Genomic DNA, 19,822 nt, shown 5'->3' on the forward strand with positions numbered 1-19,822 from the left:
CTTTAAAATTTATCTGTAAACAAGACCAGAATTAGAGACACGAATTTTTCTCTTTGGTTCTCATGTAATTTCTCACAACAAAAGACCAAATTGGTAGGATATTACATTTTGGAAATATTTGTAGGGTATTACCATTTTTTTTTTCCTTAAAAATCATAGTTTGTAATAATCTCTGTCCAGAATTAATTTATTACTGCATGAATGCAAATATAACAGGAAAACTTCCTCTGCTGAAGAATTCCTATAATATGTCGCAAAGTGGATCCTGTCCTATGGTTAGGCTGGCTTTCTCAGGCACTGTTGCAGGTGGAAATTATGTGGCAATTTTTGTTCTCTTTGGGAAGAAATAATTTTATCTGATCCAGTACAGAAATTATTACTACAATCAAGATAGCAATTTGTCTGATATATTTTTTTACATTAAAAAAAAAAGACTTGAACAACATTTTTGGAGGTACATAGATATTTAGAGATGTGGTGTACCTAAACAGTGTTCAGAATCCCAGTAGAAGTCAGTTACCATCTCTTTTGCATAATTATTTTTAAATTCCATATTACTGACTTCCTGATCTAGACTTTTATGTCACATTTCTGTATTCATAGTGTATATACGCATCTGACAGTTCATCTTGAGGGAAAGTAGAGAATTTGGAAGCAAGATAGGAATTTTGTGTCTGAAAATGTGTGGCAGGAAAGACCTCAGTAAATTTGTTTAAGAAGTAATTATATTCAATTAGAGATGACGGATGACATCAAAAAACAAGTTTTAGCACTCATTTTCCAATGTCCAAACTGATCACTTTTCAAAAGAACATCACATCAGAGAACAGCTTATTTGTATAATAGCAAGATACAACTGGTCTGGCAGACTCAGCTTCCTATAATGGATTTCCATGTAAAAAAACCCAAATGAATAAAAATAATATTTTCTTGACAACTAGGATAAATACTTTGATTATTTTGCATAGAAACTTCTTTTTTTCTGCAGAATAGCAGAAATAGTACAGAGTCTACCTCTAAAGGCCAGTAGAATTAGTAGTAACTATACTATCAAGTTGGCAGACTCCATGATCAATTAAGGAAACATTGATATTTCCAGTAATCTGGAATTAGAGATTCATTTAAAGTGATCTCCTAGATTTGTTCTTAAATTTTATGATAAAATCTCAGCATTACAAGTCACGTTCTTTTCCTGTGCCCAAGTTCCATGGATTAAAAAAAAAAGCAATTCCAAGGAACTAGGAAAAAACTAGCTGACACAACTAAAGATAACTTTTAGATAACTATGTGATAAGAGAAATTACAGCTACTTTATGAGTAAAAAGTAAAGATTTCTCTGCTAAGCTGCTTGTCAATTCTGGAATTTTTTTTTTGTGGTTTTGCTTTGCTTTTTGTTTTGTTTTGTTTTCTTTGGGGCGGTGAGGTTTAAAAGTTGCCTGGAGATTTTTAATTTTACACTTATATCTAGCGAGATATGAAATCAAAATAGTTAACTCATTTGTTTGAGTAGTTTTAATCGAAACATTTCCAAGTTTGCTACAGAATACTTTTGCTTAAACCACAAATTTTACATACAGTAAAAAAAAGGTGTAGAGTGTCTGAAATACTCTCTGTAAGCCTTGGCTGTCATTCCCAGTGTAACTGTGCATAGACACAACTTCTCTTACAGAGTTAAGGCAGTCCTGCATAAACGCAGAAGGCTACATCACTTTTTGAGAGACATCTCATGGTTCAGTCACAGATCTCAATTAAGAAGTGCTCAGAGAGCATTCTGTTAGACTTTTTAAGAGTTCCTTTTGCTGCCTTGTAACCAAGAGGAACTAACAATTTCCTCATTACAAGAAGGCTTTTATATCCAATTGACACTCTCCTGTCATCCTGATGTTTTGGATACTTGCATGCATAACACCTATTAATGTTAATGGCACAGAATGCATTCAAATCCTTTTTCACATCAGTGAATGCATTCCCCATGAAAAGCCTAGCTGCATTAAACATTTCCTGAGAAAGTAACACATAATTCTAATTTCCCTGCTAGTTAGCATTTTCCCTACTGAGCTATTTAGATTAATATGAACTGGATTATTGATCCCTTCTATGACTGTAGTTCACAAGATGACTCCTCTTTTAAGTACAGCCCATCTTATATAGATTGCTCACTAGTTCTAGGTCAAGGTTTCGAGTTAATCTGCAGCTTGTCTCTGTAATAGTCTCTTCATTTTTCAAAGAGAATGAGATCATTTTCTGTAAATTTAGAGTGACTTGCTGAATAGTTTTCTGGGCAATGACATCTGGAAGTCAAATATATACTGTGCATTCATATTGAAACTCTTGGTCTTATTAGAGACTTTTTCATACTACATTGGCAGGGAAAAGGTAAAAACAACTTAATTTGTGTAGCTTGACCTGTGCACCATGATCTTTCATCTATATGGCAAATTAGATTCATGTTTACTTATGAATCAATTTTGCCTATCCACATTCAAATATAATCCCTTGTGTAAAATACTACAGTAAATACCTTTCCAAATTAAAAGACCTATTGGCTGAAGAGGAAACTCCCAAAAGACAGATAATAAGTTTATTAAGACTATACTGTCTGTTAAATCAGGATGGATCATATAGTATGGGCAATACACTATACACTAAAGCCATTTTACATTTCACAAAAGAATCAAAATAATTTTTCCCCTTTACCTTCTGAATCTAAATCAAATATGTTACTAAAGTCATCATTGAACTTTATTTAAATTTAAAATAGTTTTGTCTTTTTATCCTTACTCTTCAACAAAGCAAAAGGTGCTTGATGGTGCTTTTTTGTTCATAACATGTATGTATACGAGACATAAATTTTTTAAAAATTAATTTTGTTCAGAGAAAAATAAAGATCATCATCTTCTTATCATCTCTGATTTTCTGGGCCTTCTCATTTTTCTATAATCAATTTGTCAAGTCCCTTTCAATGTGTGACTTCTGAAATTCAGCTGCCTTCATCTAGGAATATTATTTTCGTTTCACACCCCTTTAAAATCCTTCTTTTCTCTGAATTTATCCTTTCTTTGTAATACTTCTCACAACCAGACTGATTACTTTGCTTTTATTCAGCCACATCATATTGTGTGGGTCATGCCTTTTAAGGGGAAGGTGTGTCTCCTGTTATGTGCTTGTACAGAATCTCCTACAATGGAGCTTTGATCCCTGTTGGATTGCTTGGATCCCTGTTGGAGTGCCATCATCATAAACATGCTTAACAACAATAATAGGTTCAAGAAAGTCTATTTCTCTTGCTAAATCAGGCTAAAAACTAGGAGAAAAATGTTTTGTAAAAAAACATAAAAATCCATGTTGTTGATTTAGTTAGAGTAAAATTGATTTTGCCTTTGAGAGCTGAAGCAATTTAAGTATTTCTACTGAAAACAAAGGTCACTTCTGTTTTTCTAGTCATTCTCAGAATGGGAAATCAACAGAAGCATCAAATTAAACTGGCATATCACCTCTTGATGTGGCACTAATACTGCCAGAGCTGCTTGTGTGGATTTTATTTTCATGTTATGGGTAACAGAATTTTAAAAGTAAAGAACCAAACAAAGAGAGAAAAAATCCAAAATATGATTTTTCAGAGACTGTACATGTCTGCTAGCTATGCCACACTTTTGAGATGCTCGGACTTTAAAGGACAGGATTTGCACTATAGGAACTTCTTAAGCAACATTTTTGTTCAGAAAGAGGCTTTAAGAATATGTCCTACTAACTTGCAATGGACTTGATTGAGCAAAATGGTAAGATTGCTCCTGCACAAAGATTGTTTTTAAGTTAAGGCATTAATCTTTCAAAATCATGCTTACATTAAAGATGAAAATGTCCTGCAGAAAGGAAATCTCTTGTAATTATGAAAAAAATATTAAAAAAAGGTTAAAGTTTTAGGAGTTCATTAGATTGGGTTGAAAAAATTTTAAAACTGGAACCTTAATGGAAGGAATATATATTTTATTCTTTGCCTTTGACAATACTGATGAAATTTATGTGTAGAAAAGGTTGTAGATGTCAGGCTGTATTACTGACTTTGGACAGGCAAACATCACACACTCATGATTATCCTTTGGATTTCCTTGACCATTTAGTCATACAATGACATGAAGCTTCAGTTTTACTATCCAGGGATAATCAATCCTTTGTATGGCATCATCACTGCATATCTTAACAATTTATTACATAAAGGACAATGAAATTGTGTAAACCTCCATACTGTTAGCAGGAATTTGTGAAGTGTGTAAGCTTGTACAGAAGAAAGTCTTAAAAATTATTCAAACCATCTCAAACTCATGGCAATAATACATTTATTTCTTACCTACATGCCTTTATATGCCAGCAAGTATTTTCAGAAACACTTAGAACTTAAAAACCAGAGAAATTAAAGTACATTCTTTCTTAATCACCCTGCCCATAAAGCCACAAGTCTGCACATGAAAGCAGCTATGAACACTTAAGCTGCAGCAAAAATAGTGTAAAATGCTAATAACTGCTGTAATGTTAATAAGCAAATAATGATTTCCAAGTATAATATCTTGAGGTTTTTCAGATGGATCAGAAAAGACTGTAGAAGCATTCTCATCCAAAGACTTTTCCACTAAAGCAATCCAACTAGCTCAGCAGGGATGGAATATTACCAGGATTTAAAAGCCACAAGAAAGCTGCAATTCATTTAACAATAAATCTTGTCTGCACTGGTTTTCGACTACTATAATTTGGGAAGAAAGGGAAAAAAGCACTTACTGCTTGAGTTGATTTTCTTTAAAAAAACAACAAAACTATCTGACTTACACTAAAGGTTAATTTTTGAAAGATGAAAGAAGACCCCAGAAATAAAATGTTCATACATGATGATTTTATTTTTTTTAAGTCACAAATGTACATACAATAAGATCTTTGGACTTCTGGTAAAATTTGCTTTGTGTTTTATATTATTGCAGTTTATCACAAGAATATCAGCTATACAACCCCAAAAACATTCTAGTCGTCTTTAGAAGGAGAAGCAGAAGGGTAGATGACCATGAAATTATGATCTTACCACATTTGAAGGTTCCAATTTCTTCCTCCTGGCAAGGTCAGTGATATTATTGCCATTGTAGTTGATGCTCTCCATGCAGCCTTTGAAATTTTTCCTACTGTTAGAACTTGGCTTGCCAGAAAAAGGCATGCCTCCAAAGGTTATCTTTAAATGAAACAGAAAAATGGTAGATAGTTACTGGAAGGCAAAGACTTTTAAAGAATTTTGTTGTACACATTGCTTTCTTTGAACACTCAACCATGGCAAAGTAAAGAGCTGGCAGCACTCTTTACAGAAAAAGGATGTATCAAAATAAATACTGCAAAAGCAGAAAAAAGAATTGTAATTAATTTTAATTATTTATGGTAGCCAAACCCAAATATTATTCCAATTGTCCAAACAGTGAACAGACACACATCACATGTGAACAGTTCTGATTGATACTGGAAAATAAGCATTTCAAACAAGGACATTGGGACAAATTTCCATCACAGTATTTTTCTAAAAAAGTAGACATCAAATTAGCCAGATAATCTGATTCAAATCATTCACTCAGCTCTGTGTGCCAGAGCTCAGACTACAGCACAGCAGTGTTGGGCTCCAATGCGGCATATAATTCTTCTGTAATGCTTATATGTCTACTTCACCCAGAAGAATTTACAGAATCACACAGTTAAAGATGCAATCCCCTGGTAGACAGAAGGACCTTTCACTACCAAGAACATGCTTTTGTCATGTAGTTATAGTAAATGAGGGAGTTTCCCCTTGATTTATCTGGTCAAATTATCTCCTTAGAGAAGATCAAGACAACCCCTGCAAGTAGTCAGTCATCAAACTCAAATAGGAATTGGTTTTTGTCTTACAGCTGGGTTTCATTACCCTGGCTAATTAATTCTGGGTTATCCATAATCCATAGTGCTAAAAACTTAGAAACCCAAATATTTACAAACAAAAAGTGTTTATCTTCAATGAGTGACATCTCTGTCACTCCATAGAGATGATACAGGTCTCTGCCACATAACGGTCTTTATGGAAATGATTAGAAGTGTTTTCATTAATATTTTGCAGCTCAAATGCCAAGAATAAGGGTCTCATGCGATTAGTCCCTGCAATCAGTGTTAGGTAATTATAACCATTAGATGATGGCGAAAATAGTACTGACAACTTGCTTTCCTGCCTCACAAATGTTCAGAAAAATATCAATTTGTAGTCTAGTGCTAACATTTGGCAGAATGAAGCTTTTAACCATTATTCATTGTCCATTCCATTTGTTATTACCAACAGAAGGAAAACAGAGCTCTAGGCTGACATTTTCGGTTTTAAATGCATGTGAGATAGCAGTTTTTATCCCAAAGAGGAAGCTTCCCTTGGCATATACAAAGAGCTAAAACTATACAGCTGAAATCTAAAACCTTTATAAACCACACACACCAGCTTTTGGTGTGTACAAGTCTTGTGGGGACATCCTCAGGTATTGTAAATTGACATGACTTGACTTTAGAGAAGACACAGCTCTTCATATGGAGAATGGAACTGTAATAGTTTAACAGTTATCAAATATTTTATGCATGTGTTTGGATTAAATGAAATATAACAATTAAATAAAAAAGAAAGAATTTTGAAGAAAAGAAGAAAAAGCAAAAAACATATAATGTGACAGTGAGTTAAGAGCAACTTACAAAACTATTTTTTGATCTCAAAAATGCGATCAGAACTAATTTTTTTTCCTTTTTTTGTGTTTATCTAACTCTTCTGAAAGAGATTAACCTAGAAACTACTTTGTCTGTGAAAAATAGTTTTGATTCTTTTGGCTTTATTCCCTCTTAATCCCAAAAACAACACCTTTAAATTTAGTCTGTGATGTCTAGCTCCAAAATCAGTGAGATAACAGTGAGGAAGGGAAGGAGATTAATTCTCTTGAGTTTATATGAACTACAGACATACATACACATGCACACTCAAAGAAGTTCAATTAAACACAAGGAGATCCACGTATATGGAAAATGAAATGTATCTTTGAGAACTGACAGTGAGGTCTCTTTATGCAGAGAGGATGGGAAGGTGAATGCACTGAATTCAGCTCTTACTGGGGATACACTTTTTATATGCAATATGTTTGTTATGTAAATTATATATATATATACACGCACACACGTGCACAAATTGCACAACCGTGGCTTATGGCATTCAGCCTTTTTCTCATTCACTTAAAAGCCTGTAATAAAATCTATTTATATGAATTTTAAGTAGCTCAGTTCAGATCTTCAGTGCTCAATAATTAATAGGGGTACAGGAAAATTTGCTTGTTATTTTCTTATTAGAGCTACCAGTAAATGATGTATCCACAAACATTTTTCAGAATATAATCAAATATTTGACTCAGACACATTTACAATTATAATTACTTTTTTTAAACATTTCATATATTCTTGTTCAAAAGTAAAAATAAAAAAACCCCACAAGTTGGTAAAATTAAAAAACTCAGTTGGTAAAAATAAAAAAAACAGAAGTTAATTCAAACTTTTTTCCATGACATCATTTATATTCACTCTTACATCTTAAAAAGTTGAAAGGGTGGAAATTACATATCTGGTGCAGTCAACCAAATTAATTCGCATCAGAAACAGTAAAGAGTGTAAGAAAATATAATACAAAGATTTCAACAACTAATGTGTTGAACTTCATGTACAGATTAGAGGAGCTCAACAAGTTCATAATAGCTGAAGCTGTAGTGTAATCAAACAATAAATCCACATTTAATTACTACCAGCACTTGTGTGCATTAACCTGATTGATTAAACAAGTTTTCTTACAACTTTCCTAACTCCTCATTGCTTCTTTCACAAATAAAGTTACTGATGCAATATTTGTGAAAATACAGGGAAGTATCTACCTACCTAAGACAGGACAGATCAAGCTCTGTATTAATAAAAAGGTTCTAACCTGCTTCCTTTGCTAAAAATAAATACTAGCTGCTCAGATTAAGGCTTTCTGATTCAAGAGCAAAATTAACACCTGAGTGAAACAAAAGATTGCACCATACTATTTAAAATATACTTCCTGCTTAGAGCAGCTGCTTTTAGAGATTTTTAATATCATGGATGCCTATCTTGCTGAATAATATACATCTCCCACTTTAAAACAGAGGAGTGATGATTGTTACACCAGATGGGACTCGGTAGACTAATTAAGAGAAACATAATTTACAATTAAAAGAGAACACTGTTGGAAACAAAGATTTAGGAAATGTAAAGGAATACATTATCAAAACAAATGTATGAAAAATTAAGAAAACAAATTATGTTAGCTTTCTTATTGGACTTTATAAAAGCAATTTGAATGAGAAGAAAGAAGTTTCACTGTCTACCTCATAGTCCAGGTCCAGATAATCAAATTCTCCATTTGTTCTGAAGTGCTGCATGTGTCTGTCGAGGGTGAGATTGATGTTCCTCCCGTGGCGCTCTATGATGATGGAGTGCCAGTGGTGATCATCCAAGAGGCTGCCTGTTGTCACAGATGTGTGGCCAAAAATAGAGCCAAGCTGGTTGCTGCCTGAGGGCAGAAACAATAGCATTTCTCACCTCATACAATTAGGCAAACATTTTCTTTCTTTGTCAATGTTTCACCTGAATCACACCAGACATGCAATTAACTGTAGGAAGTCAGTGTGCTATGAAGTTGGGATCTGCCCAGTGGAGAGCTGATGCCACCAATACAAAACAGCAAGCATCTGATCACTGAACCATCTAAATATATGTATAAATTCATAACAGCAGTTATTTGGAAATTAACCAGAGAAGCAATAGCAATTTCTAGTTGTAAAGGTGTTTTCATCAAGGGTTTTCTGCATTTCTGCATCCTACTTCACAGAAAAGAAAAGCTGTCACCGCTGGGCCAGACCCTAAGCTGCAATGGAACTGTACTGATTTATGAATGGGGAGGACATGAAGCCTGATAACACGCTTTGGCAAAAACAGCCAAAATCTCACTCTTGAGTTCTATGCTTTGTGGCCTTTACCAGTATCATTATAGCAGCAAGCAGAGGGGAAAAGGCTCAGTGCAGACTGAACTAACAACAGCAAAAACCATCTTCTGCTAATACAGCTTATTTTGCTATGTTATCCTGAAGCAATCTTCCTATTCTGGAAGTCAAACTACTAGCAAGAGTACAGTTTTGCAATTCTCTGCTGTGTTATCCAGGGGGTTTTGCCAGTGTAGCTGTGCTAGTCAGAGAACACATCTCGTTGCCATCTGACTGACATAGCTAAGCCAGCAAAGGTTGATAGCATGGATCCCAACTGAAGCAGCAAATGACTAATTCAGCAGTAAGTGTAAAAAATTGCTGCACTGCTCAATAACTCAATGCAATCTTCCATGTTCTGAATGCATGAGGACTTAAAGCATTTCTGAGGCTGAGAATTTCTTACCCTTAAGAATGCCTGCAATTGAGACACTAAAGTTTGTGCATGTTGAAAACACATTCTCGCAAATCCCATTTCCATGGCTTAAGACATTACTTCCCTACAAATGACCAACCTGCCTTTATGCTGAAGACCAATGGTCCTGTTTATTAAAAAATAAAATAGAATTGCATGTGTGTCACTGAGCCTCAGTTTTTTCAATGCAAACTCAAACTCAAAGTGCAAAGTGAAATGTAAATCCAATTCTGTCTTCCCAACCTTCCCCCAGTCCCTGGTATTTGAAACTGTCACTAGATCTCACCAGGCAAGATGAGCATGCTTTTCTACTGTGTCTGATGCAAAGACAATACTCTCAGACAGAGGAATAATAACACCATAAAGCATTAGATCTGTTTATTGAGTGTGTGTCACAGGGTCTAGTCCCATTCATCAGCCTAATGATTTAAGAACATCCTCACCAAACTCATATATGGAAGTTATAGTAGCTTATAAAGACAGTTTGTGCTGAAGATTATAGAGGAACAGGAAATGAAAGGGTTACTACGGCAATTAAAATTCTTAAAAATAGGTAAATGCTTTAGTTACCACATCATCTGTTCATGTTGATTGTTAGAAAAAGAACAGTAGAAAATGCTAGTTGAAATAAGTATTATTCAATGTAAATAACAAATGGAACAATTTACTCTTCATGTGTCTATAAGAGAACTAAGGAAAATTGCAAGAAATCTTTTTCTAAGGTTCTTTTGTTTGAATGGAAAAATACCTCAAACCAGATAAATGTGGGTCTTTTTCATAATAAATGTACTTTATAAATCCAGTCACTTATGAGCCTGTTGTCCTCTACTGGGAGGACTGGAACTAGAGTAATATGTACAGGATTTCATCATAAGATTGCCTGATTAAACAATCTGTTTCTTTTCCTTTCCTAGCCCTCCTCAGACTCTAGGAAAGCTGCTGAACTCCAACTTCATGTGGCCTGTAGCTTAGTAGACTGATATTTTTTTTTTCTGCAAGGTTCCTAAGTGTGACCTTTATTCCTCCAGAAGTGACAACAGTGTCCTTCTCTCACACAAAGCTGCAGCTGAGACCAAATATAATTCTGGCAAGCTATTTTTTCATTTTTTGCTCGCAGTATTGACAATATATTGCTGATCTTGCTTTCCTGTATGATCTTTTCAGAGTATCTCACACAGACCAAAAGGGACAGGATGGAAGTAAACACACACACACACTCCCCCAACATACAGGAAGGGAATTAACAACAATTTCCACAAATTGATTATATGATGCAGCTTACCAAATTACTGTGGGAAAGAGACCTAAAATTTTTGTGGGAGAGCTAAAAAACTACCAGAGAACTAAACAATCAAAACATACCTAAATTTAAATTTAGAACAAGTTTGGCTTTCTTCAGTTCCAAGGTGATATAATCTCCTTGCTGTCCTTCTCCATGGAAGATTACACCTTCGCTTTCAGAGGTCTTAAATTTCAGAGAGATGACATCTTTCAGTGTTTTCATTTTCTTGTTCCTGAATCTGTATGGTAACACTACATGGCCATCAAAATTGATAACATCAGCCCCTAAAGGAAAAAGAAAATAAAATCATTGATAAGCGGTTATATATTTCTATGGCCACTGGAAGAACAGACATGCCATATGCAGATTGTACCTTAAGAGAATAAAAAATGTGCAAATGTGAATACATAGTAAGTACATTTCCTTTTGTCCACAATTTATTACCATAAAAAGTAAGGAGCAGGCAGAAAATAAATTTAATCCACATAAAGTAAAAATAGAAACAAATCAGATTTGGGAGGAAAAATGTTACAACTGTACTCAATGACTTTCAGTTTCTCTCAAATACAGTTGCTGCCACCTACATTTACCTAATTATAGCTCAAAATGAAAGGTAAACATCTGAGTGGTCATTAATAAATCATTTGATACGTCTTTAAAATTCACTCTAGGTATCTGCAAGGACTATAAACAATAAAACATGAGTCCAGAGTAACTGTCTGGCAATTTTAGACTTTATATAAAACAGACATAAGCCTTGTATATTTAATGAAATGGCAAGTAAGTTGTGATCTCAACTAATTTTGAGAAGAAAAAAAACAACTCTGTCATATGAAGCAATTTTTTTTTCATGTTTGGTTTTGTTCAAAATATGTGGAAACTGAGGGATGCAAGCATTTAAGGTCAATCCAATATTCATATATATATATAGTGCAAAATAACACTTCAAAATTTTATTTTGTCTTATTTTCATGATGAAATCTCTACTTTAAAGAATGAACACAAATTTTCCACAATTTTCTGGATTCTAGATCCCAGTAAAAATAGCTGCAAAACTGGATTCCATTCAACAGATACATTAATGCTGAATTATTGAATCTTGTCACTTAGTCTTGTCACTGAATCTAATATTCAATCTTGTCACTTAAGCTGAGTTCTGTAAAAGATTTCAAATAGATATTTATCTATAAAAATTTACACATATTTAAGAAATCCTCTTTGTAAGTTGCGAATAATCAAATCACCAGTGTCTTCGCAGCTATTTGTATGAACATTTCATCCTCACTGTTGACAACTTACAATTTGAATAGTTGTTAAGTAAAATTCTTCCTGTTTTTCAAAAGTATTTATAGTCCTGACTGACAGACCATATTCATTCATGCTCTGAATGAAAAGAAGGATGGCATTTTATCATCTATTCTTCAACCACGTCTGATTTTTGCCTTCTTCTATGGTCTGCTTTTCAGTGATTCCTTGCAACTTTTTAAAATTTCTAACTTGTTTTTGTTTTTATTGTGGGAATTAATTTAAAAATTCCATCCCCTCTCAAAAACACAGAGACAAACACATTTCTGTTGTGTAATTAACTCAGAAGTCTGTTTCAAAACTCCATTAAAACACTATGTATACTATGCCTAACTGTACATATTTCAATTTGAATTTACATGGCCAAGTCTTCCTAAATCTGCAAAGACTTCTGAAGAAGTCATAAACTGCGATCCCCTTATTGTTTATGCCAAATAAATTGTGAAGAATTTAATTCGGTACATAAAATATGAGCCTTAGAAATGAGTGTGATATCCCATAATTATCACCATACATCTCATTTTTGTCAGAATTCAGTAATATATATTAGAAATATCACTTTTCTTTATAAAACACCTCTTAAATTGCAAATTTCAATAATAAATATGCATTAAGCTTTAAGTACAACTAGAACTCAGCCTGATCTGGTTCTTCCAAATGACAAATTCCAACCATGAGAGTCAGCTCTAAATTAAATATCAAAATGGTATGTTGTATTTATTGTCTAATAAATCCATTTAGAAGTTACCAGCATGAAAGACGGCAAATTTACTTGGGCATAGATGCAGAAGTATTCAGAAGCAACAAATTGAATTTCAGAAGTGGGGTTATCATGGCTCAAGTAAATGGCTCGAGTAAATCCATTACTTCTGGAATGATTCCTTTTCTTTAAGAAACAAAGTAAATTGTTAGAAAAATAATGTAACAAAGATTCTATGAACCACCTGGTTTTGTTTGCCTTGCAAGCTGTCAAGGATCTGAGAAATTAATTCTTGAGATTTTTGTATATAGTTTATGGAAAAAAAAAAAAAACAAAAGCAACTTTTAGAAAAACGTGAAATCTGTTTATAGAAAAAAATGCAGTATGAAAGTCACCCTTTTATCACAAAAATCTTACCTTTATGTAAATAAATTTGCTATAGAGATCCTGCTCTTTTGAATCTACATACAACTACCTGACACAAGTGTTATAAATGAAAGAAAATTGATGGATATTACACCTTAAGTAACCTTCATACCAAATATACATCATAAAAAGATGCTTCCACATGCAATGTCTGAGACTGTCTTCCATAAAATTTCTCAAATTTACTTTCTGATGGTTACAGAAACTTCTCTATATCAGTTTTCCCCTAAGGCCAGCTGGTACCACTTTGTAACATCTGAAAAAGTTGTCTGAAAAAGTTGGCTTAACAGTCAGGGATCTCACCCAGAGCTGATCAGGACCATGCAGTTTTGTGGATTCACAAGACGTCCATAACAAGGCAAGTATCACTTCTGTTCCTGCATCATTGTTACAGTTCCATAGGAGTATTCATTCTTTGAAGAAAATTTATATTACACACTTTAACAAAGCTGAGTAAAAAGGCCATGTTTTTCCAGAATCTGTCACTGAATTTCCATGTTTTGAAAATAATTTAATAAAAAAAAACCCAAACTGCAGTAATCTTTGATTAAGCAGATTTTTTTTAGGCATGGCTGTACTGTCAGCACAGGTCTGAATGATAATTCAATTACCTGAAGATTAAACAGCAATTATGTTTAAGAGTTATCATATGTAGACTGTAGTAATGACTTGTGTTCTTTCTATGATGGCACTCAGATATTTAATATCATGATAATTACCATAGTGCAGAATGCTGCTCAGACAGTAAACCATGTAATTCCTATAATTGCAGTGTAAACATATAATTTTTCTCCTTAGCCACTCATCTATCAGCATTAGTAGGAAAAAGACCTAAGCTGTCACATGAAGTATGTACACCTGCAGTCAGTGACTGTTGTCAGTGGCTACTGCTGCAATGGGGAAAACCTTGCAATTTGATTTCTGCCCTACTGGATTTCCTATTATCTAGATAGATTGGAAACAGTGTTAAAACAGTAAAAATATAATACCACTTTCCTTGGCTAGGTAGATATATTAGGCCTTATCACAGTAAATGCTTGAGACCACATTAAAGTCCTTTCATTAGTTAATGCATCATCAATTTTCCTCTAAAAATATCACAGAAAGTCTTGCAAAGATTGACAGGATATTGGGTGATAAATGTGACCCTATTCACAAATCTCCAAGGAAGCTAAATCCCCAGCCACAGGTCTTCCTACCTATGCTTTTGTCCAGTACTTGTGGCTACATGCAGGATTTGGCAAAATTTGATCAGGGCATCAAATCTATTTGATGGCATTTTATTTGATACTCCAAACAGTTTATCAACTAATTACAAAGAAACAGCCCCAAATCAGACTCAAACTACAGAACTTCTCTATTTACTTCATTTCTTGTGAAAGAAATATAACTATCTTCAATGCCAGCATTTTAAGAATGAAGAAGTGCTCATTCACAAAGACTCATGAGATACTGAGACTTCTTCACAACTACTTAGCTGCTTTGATCAAGGTACTGCCTGGAGTTACTAAAAAATCCCTGCTTTGTGACACAGTAAAATAACAATGATCAAAACAAAGCAGAAGAGCAAAGTGCTTTCCAGCAAAATGTTTACCATACTGTGAACAAAAACCATGGCAATATGTTTCTCCTCCTAAATTACAAATTTAACATGTACACATATTTTTAAATTGCTACTGATCTCTTGAATGATTGACTCTTCAAAGCCTGTACAGAATATTTCAGTGGGATTAAAGATATAAAAGTTCTGTACCACTGACTGACAGCGACCTTCGGTGAAATTTTCCCACTCTGTTATCTCTCATCCATTTTTTCATCTGCTTAAATTGTCTGTTTAGACTAAATGAGCTTTAGGGAAAAGATCCTCACTTTTAGCATTCTTTTCTTACCCTGTAGTTTGAACCCTACATCTGATGTGCTAGTAGTACAGTAATAGATGGTAATAGCCATACACTGAGCATCTACCATCTAAAAATTCAGAGATACATCAAAGCATCTTTTCCTGGCCCAAACTATTCCACATCTGTAGCTTCACTTATAGCTATTAGTCATGGGTTCTAAAATATCATTATGGGAAATATAAGCACATAAACAGTGTATTTTTTACATATTTTAACAGCAAAAAAATAATGCTTTCTTCTAACAAAGCAAGGGATAAGGCTCAAAATCATACCAAGAATAAAGCTTCATTTTGTTATTACTCACAAAAAAATTACATTTACAGAAATTTCTTCAGAAAATCCTAATCTACTTTTTCAGGAGTTCCATATGCTGTCAACATGACAGCATGCTGAATTTGCCACTGGGGTCTTTGCAGCTCGAGCCTCAGTGGAATTAAGTTAGCTGAGCTCATGTTAGAGATGCACTGCTACACCTCATTTCACTGAAAAAATACCCCTAAAAAAAAAGCCATGGCCCAGCACAGCAGTCAAAAGGCCCAGCACAGCAGTGAAAAGATTACGTCCTCTTTTATGTTTTCTTACAGTGAGGCATAGAGCCAAAGGTACCGTGTTTGAGCACTGCCTTCAGGCACTACAGCCCAGCTGTAAGGACATGGGCAGCTCCGGCCTCAAGTCTGCTGCAGCCAAATTGACACTGCCTTTACTCCCTTTTTCAAAAGTCAAACCACCTGCCACAAAGGAGAAAAAAACTAATACAGATACAGATGTACGTTGCATTTACAATAATGTGTACTTATTCATATTCTGGAAGCACATGGTGAAAGAAAATCAATCTTACGCTTCTCTTGCCTGCTTAGTTTCCAATGCACTGAGCCTGAATCCTGTTGTTATCTGTCAAGTGATGTCAATGTTTGAATGAGAAAAAATACCTTTGCAAGAAGGTGTGGAATTTTTTCCTCTCCTTTCTTTACATTACTTACAGTGTACATATGGCAATGCAGTATCAAAGTAGTAAGAGATTTGTCAAGGTGTATTTTTTAACTCAATGCTTGGGTAAATGACATGAACTTTACTCTTACTTTTTATGTGTCTGCCAGAAACTCTCCAAATAAATCTGTGAGGAAGTATTTCCTAAGGTAGTGAGAATGCTTTGCCAAGTTCTGAGTGCAATATCCACTGAAGATATATAAAAAACACTGGGTACTTTAAATTTTTTCCTGAATTTCAAAGCACAGATATTTTTCCCTATTTTTATCCTAATATAATATTTCTACTAAAAAAATTGTAGTTATTATAATGGTCGTATTTACAATAATTTTTCTAACTCTTGTGAAAATGTCTATAAATATGTTGCTTTGTCATAATTTTCTATCTAATAAAAAACAAATGCAACAAGTGAAATGAAAGAGAAGTAGAAGCAAAATTAAAGAAGAAAGAAAAACAAAGAATACAGAATATATATAAAGACATGTAATATAATGATAATGGCTAAAAGTTGTCCTGTGTCCCTAACTGTATGTGTGTGTATGTTCTCCTGCTATTTTTTTTTTAAGTAGGAAAACTGTGTTCTTTCTGACACTATTAAACTAAATTTTTATACAAGCTAATTGCTCCTTAAGACAATAATTTTGTGACGAGTGAAGTTCTGTGCAGTTTCAACTAACTTGAATTCATTACTGTGTTATATACACAGAAGAAAACACTAAAGCATTTGAAAATTTTATGAACTTAGATGGGGCTTCAGAATACACTACAAAATTATTTTCTTAAGGGTGTATGTAAATAGGATGATTTTTCAAGACCTTAACAATGTAAAGTTAATAATTTTTGGTTGAAGATTTTCAAGCAAATTTTCTTTCATTGGTTCTTCAAATTTCAAAAATACAATTCATTTCAAAAATATAATTAATTTAAAAACTAAATGGGAACACTTTTATATATGATCTGTTTTGACTATAATGTGGATAAACTAAAAAATTAACATAATCATAGTATACTGTTTTAAGCTTATGCATTCTAACCACAGTTTGCAAAATAAATCATCCTGAGCAGTACATAGTAGTCTCCTACAGTGAACTACTACTAGTGGCAGAGAGAACTAAGACTGTAAGACTGTAACCCAAGATAATCTTCATCTCAGACAAGAACTATTCTTCCTACAATCTATTCTGCTTTAGGACTCCAGAAGGACGTTTACAATGGATGCTAAGAGATACAGTCTATTTAAAGTAGTCTATTCCTAAGGAAGAAAAGAGATTCAGCATAATGAAAACACTTCTTTGATAGCTGTACATGAGTTTTACACTTTGAAAAGTTTTCATATGTATAGCTTTATATGGTTCATTTATGATTGCGAAAATTAAAATTCAGGGACCTTGCAACTATGAACTATATGCAGCAAAATATTCTCTATGATCTACCATTCTTTAGCTATGGTACTTTAAAATAAATCTGGTAAAACTAAACGTATAATTCAAATACTCTGACTTAAGTCCGCTTTTTTATATCTTATCATCCTGGTTTACAAGCCAGAAGCGTTCCTTGCAATTGTAAATACGTTTCATTCTGTTCTTCATTTTGAAACCCATCATTTGACATTGGATCTCAATGGGAACATTAAAGTATATCATTAAACTCTAAACCTAGGTACAGTACTTAATTTACTTGAAAACAGCTAGCCTCTACTAATGTTTTCACTGTTTATTAAAAAGGTAAATCACAAGAGCTCCAGGTCAATAAAAAAAGACAGCTCTGACTCTCACACAGTAAATGGCCAAAACAGGTCTTAATCCTTATTACACTGCTGAACTTACTCATTACTTAATAAAAGAACTACAGCAAAGAAAAAATTTGTACCATGTCTTACAACATTTACACTCAGTTTACTCAGTGAATAAATGATCTACAAAATGGACAAGATAATCTATTGAAGCATTAAGGAAATGGATGACTAGCTAGAGCTTTGGTTTTAATGTTTACAGCTTCATGAAAGCAGAAAGACAAACAGCTGGCCCACAAAATACTGCTTTAGAAGTTCTCTTTTTGAGCTGATGCCACCCAATTCAATCATTTCCTGGTATACAATCTTTCCATGTCTTTTAATATCTGGATTCTCTCAGAACACCCATTCCTCAAGACCAAATTCTTCTTTCTCAATCATGTTCCATATACTTTATTCACAAAATCACTCTCAAACACATATTCTTTACTTCTTCCAAACATGGAGCTTGTATTTAAATTGAACTCTCAAAGTGAGCTGCACAGACAATGATTAAGGAATGTGAAGCATGGACTGTTTCAAGCTCCTGTGCTCAGTTAAGTCTCATACAGTAAAAAATCTCACAATTGTCATTCAAACTTCTGCAGCTGACTGCAAAAAGCACAGAGTGCAAGACTGAGACAGACCTGGCCATGGAATACTCACATTTATTATAGTGAGTAACCTCACTATTGCCTAAGGGCAAAAAAATGTGTGTCACTAAACCCCATTTCTAACAGATGTCTAGTCCTTTATTGCAACTGTGAGTCTGCTGCTGCTGCTCATTCCATCTTGGTGTACAAATTCATTTTATGGAAACAGAAATGAAAATGAGCTGCTACTTTTAGCTAATGTATTTCAATTCAAAATTATGAGTTAATAGAGGAAAATTCTTTAGCATAAATGATAGCAGAACAACTCTGTATATTTATACAGTTCAGTTTCACTGTTTTATTTCCAAATTAATCAGAGATTAATATCTTGTATTTAGTACGACATAGGAAAAGCAGACCACTGGAACTCGATTGTGCTAATGTATTTCAATTCAAAATTATGAATTAATAGAGGAAAATTCTTTAGCATAAATGATAGCAGAACAACTCTGTATATTTATAAAGTTCAGTTTCACTGTTTTATTTCCAAATTAATCAGAGATTAATGTCTTGTGTTTAGCACAACATAGGAAAAGCAGACCACTGGAACTCGATTGTGGTCAAATAATTCAAAATAAGTAATTCAGTCAAAAATTTTTTCCTCTCCTGCCTAACATCCAATATATCTAACTAAGATCATGCATACTGTATTCCTTACTCAATGACGTCTTGCATATTGTGATGTAAGAAAGTGTTTGGATTCCAAACTTTTACGCCATAAAATCTGAGCCCCAAACTCACATGCACAGATTAAGTGTGAACTTCCTGATGGCTGAATCCAGTGTTTACTATCCTTTGTATTTATTTTAGTGTGTTCAGTTTAAAAGCCCCACTCATACTCGAGGTTACAAGCCAAAGCTTTATTTTCAGATGATCTACATTCATTAGGTTCTGCCTTGGTTTAGTGAAAGTCTAATAATTTAACATGTAAAGAGCCTCCAGTGTTACTGGATTAAGGTGCTACTGTAAAAGGGCATACAGTTACCAATATTAAGTGAAGGAATGCTGTATTTGAATAAAAATTAGCAAAAATGTAAGGATTGATGGTACTACATTAGCATCACTTGCAACACTGTTTACACTCTGGGAAAGAAAATCCCAGAGGGATTCAATATACAGCAATATGAAATGCTTAACTTGCATTATACCACACATATAAAGTGAGCTACTTCCCTGAGATGGAAAAATAATTTTTGTTGCAAAAATGTTCACCATGACAAGAAGTACATCAGGTAAGAGCACCTAGTCCCAAAATCATGAAGGTTCAAAGGGACCTATAAATTTCATCTAGTACAACCCACATGCTCAGAGTTT

General features: G+C 33.8%; 1 protein-coding gene across 2 annotated transcripts in view; it reads right to left on the reverse strand.

Annotated features, from left to right (window-relative positions):
- The window catches only part of CNTNAP2 (contactin associated protein 2), a 1,032,231-nt gene that overhangs the window by 533,174 nt on the left and 479,235 nt on the right, over positions 1-19,822 (reverse strand). For both annotated transcript variants that reach the window (XM_036397720.1, XM_036397728.1), the window contains exons 5-7: positions 10,846-11,049; positions 8,415-8,599; positions 5,069-5,212 (exon numbers count right to left, since the gene is read on the reverse strand). In XM_036397720.1, the coding sequence (XP_036253613.1) occupies positions 5,069-5,212; positions 8,415-8,599; positions 10,846-11,049 (533 nt within the window). The remainder of the gene's footprint in view (positions 1-5,068; positions 5,213-8,414; positions 8,600-10,845; positions 11,050-19,822) is intronic.

The sequence above is a fragment of the Molothrus ater genome, chromosome 1 (assembly GCF_012460135.2).
Source record: "Molothrus ater isolate BHLD 08-10-18 breed brown headed cowbird chromosome 1, BPBGC_Mater_1.1, whole genome shotgun sequence".
NCBI classification, from domain to species: Eukaryota; Metazoa; Chordata; class Aves; order Passeriformes; family Icteridae; genus Molothrus; species Molothrus ater.